This window comes from Athene cunicularia, assembly GCF_003259725.1.
Source record: "Athene cunicularia isolate RWA chromosome 2 unlocalized genomic scaffold, athCun1 chr2_part1, whole genome shotgun sequence".
NCBI lineage: Eukaryota > Metazoa > Chordata > Aves > Strigiformes > Strigidae > Athene > Athene cunicularia.
In genome coordinates, this window is record NW_020799095.1 from 8,323,755 (window position 1) to 8,334,809 (window position 11,055).

The 11,055-nt window shown below is 36.9% G+C and overlaps 1 protein-coding gene across 2 annotated transcripts in view; it reads right to left on the reverse strand.

Moving 5' to 3' along the window:
* The window catches only part of CNOT10 (CCR4-NOT transcription complex subunit 10), a 38,531-nt gene that overhangs the window by 23,784 nt on the left and 3,692 nt on the right, over positions 1-11,055 (reverse strand). The window contains exons 1-6 of one of the 2 annotated variants that reach the window (XM_026843704.1): positions 7,587-7,611; positions 5,953-6,044; positions 3,047-3,208; positions 2,374-2,524; positions 1,243-1,388; positions 298-384 (exon numbers count right to left, since the gene is read on the reverse strand). In XM_026843704.1, the coding sequence (XP_026699505.1) occupies positions 298-384; positions 1,243-1,388; positions 2,374-2,524; positions 3,047-3,208; positions 5,953-6,044; positions 7,587-7,596 (648 nt within the window). In that variant the 5' untranslated portion in view covers positions 7,597-7,611. Of the gene's footprint in view, positions 1-297; positions 385-1,242; positions 1,389-2,373; positions 2,525-3,046; positions 3,209-5,952; positions 6,045-7,586; positions 7,612-11,055 lie in introns of those variants that run through there. The other variant, XM_026843703.1, reaches the window with a different exon arrangement.

An 11,055-nucleotide genomic window follows, 5' to 3' on the forward strand; every position in this document is an offset into this window, starting at 1 on the left:
GTCTAACACATAAAGTCAGTGCAGCTAACTTAATTTTAAAAAAGCTAACAATTTTTTAAAATTATGATAAACTGCAGAGACTGAAATAAGGAGGGGTTTGTATCAGGTCAATTTTTTCTGTACACAGATCTTACAAAAAGGAAGATTTAGATAAATTCATCCTTTTGTTTTACAACATGAAAATCAAGGAGAGACAGAGTATCACAATTCATGCTGAACTAGATTTGAAGCAGATGGCACTTGGTTTTAAGAAAAACTTCACTAATGTTCTTGTATAAATAATATGCAGATACTTACCTGATGTATCTTAGATTTAGCGACTTCTATTAAAGCTCCACTTTCAGCTTTTTGATTCGAGGAATCTTTATTTGTATTATTACCTGACTATCAAACAAATAAAGAGAATTAGTTACCTTTTAAATTTAGTTTACAGATTTTTTCATAGCTATTTTTATCAATCTCACATGAAGAAAAGAAAAAGTGTTTAACAGTCAAAAAGTGCACGTGCCACCAAACAACTTTATCACAATTCACGAACAACTACACCAGCCCATGAAGAGCAGAATTCTCTATTAATATTAGTGTTATGCTATGTTGCTCTGTAGTTGAAGTATTTTAAGAGTTGTCTAACACAGAAGGATGGTATGCACATTCTAGAGTCTCTCTAATATTTCCTTCAGTAAAATTACTATATACTTAAAGCTAAAATGTTAATTACCTTAAGCGTGATATTCCATTAATAGAAAAAGACTGAAGTGTTTTCTTTTCACTTCCAAGCCACTCATTCTACTGATTTTTCCAAAGAACACATACAAAAGATTCCATTTGAAAGTATGCCTCATACTTTTGGCTACTGCGTAACAAAGATGTTTGATTTCCAATACTAGGGTATGCAATTGCAATTCCTGACACTGACTTCCCTTTCAAACTTAGGGTCTCCTATAGTCATAATCCAAGACAAACAAGGAAACCTGTGTATATCTGACCCTGAACACAATTGTTTTTCCAACTTAAAAAACAATTCTTAGCTCCTTAGGAGTAAGAGAAAAGGGTGAAAGAGAGGGAATAAGCAGCTTCTGTATATGTTAACTCACTTACTAACATGTATAAGTTGCTGTCTGAAGATACATGTGATCTAACATAGTTTTATAATTTAAAAGTATTTTAGAAGAGCAATTTTGGATTGAGATAAAGCATACTTCTGGCAAAGACTTTGTGGCATTCATATGATTTTAAGCGTACCTCATTTTTTCCATTCTTGCTGTTATTGTTGCCCTGTGAAATCATTTTTTCCAGAACAGCAAGCAGATGCAAGGCTTTCTCAGCTTGGTAAGTTAGGAGGTATAAGTCTACAAGCAAGAAGCACACAGCCTGGGCAAACTTTTCTTCTGTATGAAACAAAGTAGCGAAAATTATTTTACAGCTCTAAAACCGATCCCTCCAAACATGACTGAAGAAAAAAATTTACTATGAAGTGCATCTATGCACTATGAGAAAAATCAATATACTGCATAAGAATAAAAACCCCACAGACATCTACACAATGTAGATAAGCACATATACTAAAAAACAAAGGTAATTCATTCAAACAGCATCAGCATAAAACATAGACTAAGGACAGCTCAACAAGTATTTTGTGTTTCTAGATTCTGAGAACTGGTTTAAGCACCAAAGATCCAGTGTCTAAATAGACAGATGGAGCCATATGCATATGTAGAATCCCACAGAACGTGAAAAGACTCTACACAAACACATTTTTGTTTTGCTGGTTTCACAGAGTAAGTCCCAAATAGGCATATTGAAAACTTGAAGGAATTGAAGCAGAAAAATTGTATCATTTACTTAATTTACTGAGACACACACATACACCCCTCAGCCTTGTCACCTCTGAAGTTCAATGAGGATTATGAAGTTATTTCATACAAATATGGCAATTCCACTACACAGGGTGCCATAGCTCATAAAAGATGGAAAGTTTATATTCCGATGAGCACATACCATTATCCATGACCTAATGCAAGTACTTAAAAATGTGAGTGCCCTGGCAAATAGACAGCCACCCATGAAGTTTTCTGATGACTCAAAATACCATATTTTAAATAATTTGATGAGCTTTGACATCTTATTTACATAGATACCTTTTAAAGTTGTCAAAACCCCATTTTCAGTTTCATTGTATTTGTCTGCTAAATATCTCTGCAGTATCTTCCACTCAAATTCAATTGTCGTCCTTAGTATAAGTAAAACATACTCTTCATTCCAAAACCTACCTACTGCTTTAGAGGCAAATTACAAATCACTTTTCTGATAGTGAGAAAGACTGAATGATCTTTTTGTAGTTATTGCATGAACAAAACCCTTCTGTCTACATACCAAAAGGCTCTATAAATTGGTACAGCTTCTCCCCAACTGATATAGCTTCAGTATACTGACGCAGGTGATACAAAATAACAGCTTGATTGTAGTACAACATACTATTTTCAACATCATCTAAACCATCCATTTCTTCAACAACAGAGTGAACCTGAAAAAAACCCACTCATTTCATTAAACTTTCAATACCTATGATTTTAAAGTGTCAAATATTTTTTTAAAATATCCCAAAGGTATTAATCCATCTAAAGATAGATCAGTAAGAGTTATAAGCTAATAAATGTGATTGTTGTTCCACACAAATCCAGCAAAAAATTCACAATGAAATAGAAAGCTGTCAATTGAGTGGTAAAGTTACATTTCACTTTTTTTATTTCACAAACTATTTCAGATTAAGGAACTTCCTATTGAAAGAACATAGCAGGTATTCCTATGGTTATAATTTCTAGAACTTTTCAGCTTCAGATCAATTTCAACAATAACTAAAACCATAAACGATAAAACCAGTTTCCTAAATGATTAAAGAGACTCAGGTTTAAAATAATGTTATTTTCTTATTCTTTTATTAAATCTAGGGGACAAGAGGCAGAAGTTTTATTCCTATTTCACTGGAAGATCTCACCACCATTAATAATACTCAAAATCAAGCACCATGTCAATATGTTTGCACTACCTGGTTCTTCAGCTGGTTGAGAGTTTGTCTCAAATTATCTGTTGTAGTCTGGTTACTTTTACAGAACTCGGCAACAGCAGTATTCAAAGTTATTTTGTAGTCATCTTTGTTTATGTCTTGAAGAGTATTTAGGTGTTGTAAACAAGTATCATAGTTTCCAGCCTGGAAATTGCACACATATCAGAAACATGAATTAGAAGATACAAAGTTTACATGAACAAGCTACAAAGTTTTAATGAAAGCAACTTCTGTAAGTTTAGAGAGCAAAGGAGTTACTTCTTTCATCACAGAAAGTGAAGTAAACTAAACATCTAACACACATACTTCATTATTTATGCAGATTAATATGTATGAGAAGTAAGTCTAAAAGTTGCAGTCATATGCAAACTTCAAAAATAATTTTATGAGGAAGGATAAACGGAGTAGTCCATTATAAACAGATGTTTCCAAGAAAAGTGTTATTCTAGTTTCTCTTCATTGCATTGAGTTTTGAGATTCTTTCTTTCCTCAGTTTTCATAATCTTTCCCCATCACACTGAGGGGCTGCAGCTGCTTACATAATCCCAGCTCATCACTCTATGTTTATTCTTCACATCACCTGGAGAGACTGTGAGTTTAGTGTGTGGAAGTTGGCTTAAAACAGGTTGAAGAAAGAGGGTGTCACTTTCCCAGTACAGGTTTAAATAATATTTTTACAAGTTTTAGCTGTTGAATGAAGTATTCAATCACCTATGTATGCCTAAACTGAAACTAGGACCCAAGCACGATGCTCCTCTGAGGTGCGATTTAAACAACTAACCCCTTTTGACCTTGAGCATAAGCAAGGACTTCAGAATGGCTCACCTGCTTTCAGTTTTAGTCTTTTCTGTGTGCAGGAGAAATTTAGCTGCATTGTAGAATGAAAGAGAACTCCAGACTCTTTCAATTATGTTAAGCCTAAATGATACTTCAGTCTCTGCTGTTCAATTCCTATACAGGAATAATCACCTCCACCTCTTCCATATGAAGGCTACTTCCAATCTGGTCAGATAAGCAAATTCGTTTCCATCTCTGTCAATGCTTCACAATCAAAAGCTATGCTCTTAAGTACCATGATCGCTCTCCACTTCCTCCTCCTTTGTAAGTGCTGTTCCATGGAGCTTCTCCTGGGATGCTGCCTAACTTCCTCTATTAAGGGAAGAATTACAACAGAGAAAGGCTCTGTGGTCCTTCTGCTCTTCCCGAGAAAGTTGCCATTCTGTGGCTACTCTCAACAGAACCATCCCAGTTCCTTCAGTCTCCTGTGAAGGCACACTTACACAGTTTACAGAGAGGTGGAGCAGGACATTGACACGCTGTATTTCCACAACTCTAAGTATCAACAGCATGGATTTCCTAGTGATCATGTCCATAAACAGAGGGACTTGCAACCCAACTGCTGACATCCTTCTTAATTGAAACTGTTCATCTCCAGTGATTTTCTTCATATGTTCACACTCAGAGCTTCTCTTCAACAGGAATAGCTTTCAGATCACAGCAACAAGGTTTCTAACCACGCTTGGACTAAAAACCTTGAACCCTTAAATGCTCAGCTTATTTTATGATGTTTTTCCTCAGCTAACAGTCTTTTACTCCATCCTGCTAGACAGAATATAGAATACACGATACAATTTTACAGTAATTCTATCAAGACTGAAATTGGAAGTGCAATATGATAAGGCAGCATGCAAGGCAGTCCACAAAGCTATTTACAGCAACTCAGTAGCAAGCAAAATTGACAAAAGAAGGCACCAGATTAATTCTGCTCACATCTGTCACCACCTCACAACTTCATGAATTTAGCAAGTTCTTTAAGCAAGAAAAAAAATAATCATGAGATAAACAACATACACTGGATCAGTATAGAACTGAAGATGAAGTCATCAACAGATCAAGAGTATTTAAGGCATGTAGATCTGCGGGCAAGGTGGAAAACAGACAACCCTTTCATGTGCCTTCCGTTCTCAGGATCAATGCCAATAAGCAAAGTTATTGTAAAAGAGTAATTGATCTAGAAAGCACTCAAGACGACATCCATGAACAACATCAGCTGTAGTCAGTTTAAGGACCATGTAACTATACACCTCATGTAACAACACAGATAAAATAGAAGTAATGAGTGAAACATACAGGCAGGAATGTTAAAGGACAGTATTTTAATTCTTCCCCTGATCTATTTAACACATCCAAAACTGAATTATGCAAGGCATTGTGGAGATCAAGAGACAACAACTAAAAGGAAAAGCAATTACACTTCCTGTCACTTGCCACACTAAATAAAATTAGGAGACAATACAAAGAAAGAACAGAAAGGCCTGGTAACTGAATTTTAATATACAAAAAAGTCTTCCACAAAACAGGTAGTAAATACCGCCTGTAGGTATGATGCGTTGAAGAATATGTTTTAATGTAAACTGACAGAACAGTATAAAATGCTTTTTGTGAAAGAATATAGCAAGATAATAAAACAAAAAAGGTTTGGTTGCTGTTTTTTAAATAAATGTGTGCCTTTAAGCTCTTTAATATAGTATTTTTAGCTTGAAGCAACCAACTCTTCAGAGAGATCCTGCCTTTCCAAAATTGATGCGGCACAGCAGCCTGCTACTTCAAATTAACTCATTATACATCTTTTCAGGCTACTAAGTTTTGAGAATCAAAATTAAAGGTGCTCTTACACACTTCATTAAAGCATCATCCTCTTCAGTCTTCTCACACCATAACAGACAGAAGATGCATGTGCTGGCTTTGTAACACAACTGTGCTACTTTTGATATAATATTCTGTTAATACATTTGCAATTGTACTAAGAAAACAGGAAAAATAATTATATAAGCTCATTTAGCAGTCATGTGGTAGATCAGAAGCCTCAGAGTTTGACTTTGTCTTACCAGAAAAGCTTGTAATGCACTGCTTGACAATTCCTTTTCCTGATCAGTAATCCCAGAAGTACCCACTCCTTCATGTTTCTCAGTACTTTGATCTGTAAAGTGGACAGAAGATTACAAGAAGGTTTGCAAATGTGATGACAGCTATTCAGCTTAAAAATGCTGTTTCAAGATCGTCCTGCCAGTACAAGTAACTTTCCAGATAACTACAGCACTGTCTTCCTACTACACTAAAATATCTCAATTTATCCTATACTTCTACTGAATTCCTCTCCATAAAATGTAAATGGAATAATCCTACCTAAATTACTGTGCTCAAATCAATAACCAAAGTCCTGCAAGTTAATTGACAATGTATACACTTTAGATTTATCTTTAAAACTGCAACTGCGTATTAGGATTGTCTTTATTTGCACAAAAATTAGCAGTGAAGGCTACACATCATAAAATAAGTACCACACTGGGTTAGATGAGAAACCCATGCATCCTGTATGCTGCTTCCTCAACAGCACACAAGGAATGCTTTAGGGAACAACATAAACAAAAGCAAAGACTGGAACTTCCACCCAGCTCCCTGCTTTGGAAGAATACATTCCCATAAATAAGAGACTGCAACTGAACCATCATTGTTAATAATCAGTGACAGACCTGATATATTTTTAAAAACTCTGTACACTTTTATACTCTTCAGTATACTCCATCAAAATGCTATTTAGTGATTATACTGCAAGACACAAGCAAATGCTGCCTATTCACTTTTTCAACCTCACTCCCAATCTTGCAGATCTTTCTTTGAATCATCTCTCTTCTGAGGTGAGCAGAACAGTTTATTCTGCATCTTCCTCACATGTTTTTCCCCGAATCTTCTCCAGTTCTACTACATCCTTTTCCAGATTAAGACAAGAACAGCATGCAGCAATTATGATGGTGGTCCCTTTGAGCATTTATATAGCAATATAATAAGGTTTCAATTGTCTTCCGTTTCTTTTACATAGAATTCCTAACGTTTTACCTTTCAGTCACTATTGAGCATGTTTTTCAGAGTCTACGGAACCCTTTTGTCATCATGTAATTAACAATTCTGTGAAGTTGCATTAAAAACCAGTATAGATATTCCATGTCAAAGAAGCTGAAAAAACGCCATCAAACCTTTCCTTGTACTGAACACAGGCTACTGGAGGAAAAAAAATTCAACCCAAACCACCACACAACCACCACACCAGACAGCTTATTTCTAAGCAGCATTAACTCATACGCTAGAACATGCAAACATCGTTTAATGTTTCTGAAACAAAGACTTTATAAACCAGCAATGGTTTCCACTTTTGCAGAAAACTATTTCTTCAATTTTGCAGTGGAAGCTTTGTTCTAACCTACCTTTTGCTATCTTAATAAGCTAGGTAGCCTTTGTAAAGTCAATGTCTTCTTGCTCTTCCCTAGAATTCATAGATGTAATGCAAACTCTGCTGATTTTGTTTTCACTTTGAACAAATGAAAACACTTATCTGTGAGCTCCACTGCAAAATCCATTCCCCATCATTTCCAATATACCTGAATCATCTGCTACTGACTATGATAATTTACAAATATAAGACAAACAACAACAATAAGGGGCAATCAAACCTCAGAAGACTCACCAATTAACATCCACAGTAGGAATAAAGCAAACTTAGTAATCTATTCATAGTTTGTCCTTGTTGCTGGCAAGATAGCAAGATCCCTTCCATTGTCTTATGCAATTGAGCAAGAACTGTAAATATTTTATTGTAACTGATTCTGCTTCAACATGCCAATGAAGTTGAGATGTTAATATTTCAACAATAGTACACCTGCAAGTTACAAAGTTACACTGTGATTTAGACAAAATTCAGGCCTCTGCCCTTCCAGTACTCTGGAGGGATGGAGCCTCAGGGGACTGACAAACTGCACACACCTGCAGTAACATCTGAGGGTGCATAACACACTGATCAACACCACTCAGCACTGCCTCTTTCTTGAAAGAGAAAGGCAGGAAAGAAAATTCAAACACAAAAAAACTCAGAAAATTTTTGATGCACCAAGGTTTTCCACAGCAGAAGAGGAAAGGAAGAAGCACCTCTCCTTCAAGCTAAATATAGACTAGATCTGATGCCTGCTCTAAATCTTGTGGTTGTACAGCTGAACAGACCAAATGATCTCTAGAACAGCAGCAAATAAGGAAACACACCTTCCTTCAAACTTTCACGCTGTTACATTATCTGCTTTACTTGCTCAGCACGCCTTTCAGATTACGCTAGTAAAAGTAACAATAGCGTGGAGACTTGAGACTCTACAACTTTTGAAGCTGATAACACTTGGTCTGGTCAAGGGGTTCCTCACATACAGGTTTACCTAGCAGAATGCCATCAACTACTGAGTGCATTACTGATTACTGCCATCATATGCAAGTTTGTGAAACCAGCATCTCAAATGAAGGTGGGCTTATGGAAGTCTGAATCCTGAAATAACATATCTTCAGTTAAGTGAAAGATAAACCAGAGAGACTGTGTCTAAATTGTGTAATAAAAGCACCACTTATATAGCCATTTGATGTATTTCCTAGGGAAAAATCCAGAGAGGTCTACAAATTTCACAAGGTCTCTAAGTCTGCCAGTACATCAAAAAAGTCAAAAAGAAACTGGGGACTACTTTAAGCAAAACTAGAGCTGTCCTTTCTCCTACAAAGTCAGTTTTATGGCTGCAATCCAACAAACTGCACCTGCTATGACTTGGTAAACAAAGCAGGTTTGCAAATGAACTGGAAGCTTATCGAGAAAGAACAAAACTGAAGTCCAGCTGACATAGTTCACAGCATAGCTGTTTCCTTTGAAAAACAAACAAACAAACAAACACACACCCACCAAACCAAAACAACAAACTTTTGCTACTCTATACCCTTTTTGCCCAAACACACTTGAAACCTGTTAAATAAAGGTCCTTCTAATCTACTAAATCCTCTTGTTTAGTCTATGATCTACTGCTCCAATTGATCTTTACTACTGAGAGATTTCACACAGGAGTCTGGTGCAGGATACTGAAGAGAAGCCCCCAATTCCACTTAAATGGGGGAAGAAAAAAAGTACTCTTGCTCTCTTGGCTGCAAATGGTGATCAAGTGCTTGCAAATAAAATTATTATTTCCTATTTCTTGAGGCCTTTGAAAAATGAAACAGATAGGTGCATTGTTCCCTGGCAAAACACACAGGGTGCTACTTGCTCACTCAGATCTAGCGTTCTTCAGCATTTTTGCACAGCATGTGATATGGGTAACACACAACACACCAGTCGCTACTGACATGCTACTCTCCATACAGAAGCTACAATTATCAGCTGAAATATCTGAAACAGTGCAGATCCTCTGCTTTACAAATGACAGGACTCAATTACTAAATTATATTTACACATGGTCCTGTTTAACTTTTCATTCTGTCCGACTTTCACAAGTACAAAGCAACTCTAATACTTGTCAGGCTAGTGATGAGGGGCAAAAGGGGCAACCTGGAGAAGTGTGTAAAAATCAGCTGCTCAGATTTTGATCTGGAGGAAGCTGCTGCACTGAGTTTGAAGTTAAAGAAGCAAGACAGGAAATTATCTTCCTAGTTATCAATCCTGGGGAGGAGCAGCAGAAACACTATGTCACAAAGATTTGTTTGCTTTCCACAAGCAGGGAGTTGTTCTTACTGGAGAAGTTACATCGTGGTGGACAACAGAACTTCAGAAAAACTAGTTCTATGAGAGGAGAACAAGGAAAAGCATGAGACTGCCACCTGAAAAGGAAGACTGCTCTCCTCATCAGCTCGCTGCCACAACATCACAGAAGCAATAATAAGCCACATCTCCTACATACACATACCCAAAGACACCTGGAGAGTGACTGCAATCCCCACCTTTTTCACACTTGTTCTCTATCTCTGAGGTCTGCTGTTCCTGAGCTCTCTTGTTTCTAGGCCCTGTAAATTACATCTTGCCTGAACTTTGCTGTTGAACACCAGAGCATCTCTGGAATTATTTTTTATTTCCAAACTCTACAGGCAGGGCGATAATCTGTTCCTTGGAAGGGGAGGAATCTATCACATGACTCTTGCTCCAAAAGCATTTTGAAAGGTATGAAGACCAGACGGAGCATTCAGCCTTCAAAAGATAATGACAGTTTGTGGTACCAAGACTACATTTTTCTATGAAGCACTGCACTACTAGTATAAACATAACAGACTTCAGTGCTATATAGTAAAAAGCAAACACCTCTCAGTGGAAAGTTATTTCTAACTAACTACTATGAACAAGTACGGTATGTAGAATATCTTGCCATGTTTTGGATTTATTTGGGCATATGCTTTTAAGAAAGTACAAACTGAAAAGTTCCTTCAATACTTCTGAGAACAACAATAACAAGAACATGAAAAAGTTAATGGCAATTTTTTTTCCTTGAATGAGATGCTTACAGTGCTTATAAATACAGGATAGTTTAGTACACATCATTCAGTACAGTACACTAATTTTTCCTCACAATCTTTTTCAGATACTGAGGAGTTTCATACTTGGTATCCAGAGAAAAAAATGCTTAAAGTGATTTTAAATAACGCACCCACCACATAAAACCAACTGAAAAAAAAAAAAATCACAAGCAGATCCCTCTGGCCTTCCTCCACTGCACCCTCTTCCCCATCCCCACTGAGTTGCCATCTGAGAGAAGGGACTTTGCAGAAAAGAGGACTTCTTGCATGAAGGGAGATGGACAAGCCAGTAGCTTATCAATGCTAATGAGTTACACGGCAACCGTATTTGAGATTATAGAGTGTTTATCAGAGGATGATTTATTTTTTAATCTCAGTGATTTCTCTCTATTGTCTTTTCAGGCACAGGTTTAGGAAAGACTGATCCACTGAAACCAAAGCAGCAAGTCAGAGGGAATCAGACCGAACTCCAGAGGTTAAGTAGCAACACATTTCCCCAGCACCTTCCGAATGCCTCGGTTTAACAAATTAACCCCGAAGCTCAACTTCTGTAGAGGGTATTCAGCTCTAGGAGACACCCGTCCCCGCCAATACGCCCATAACTCCCTCCCCACCGAGCCCTTCCAGGCCAGGAG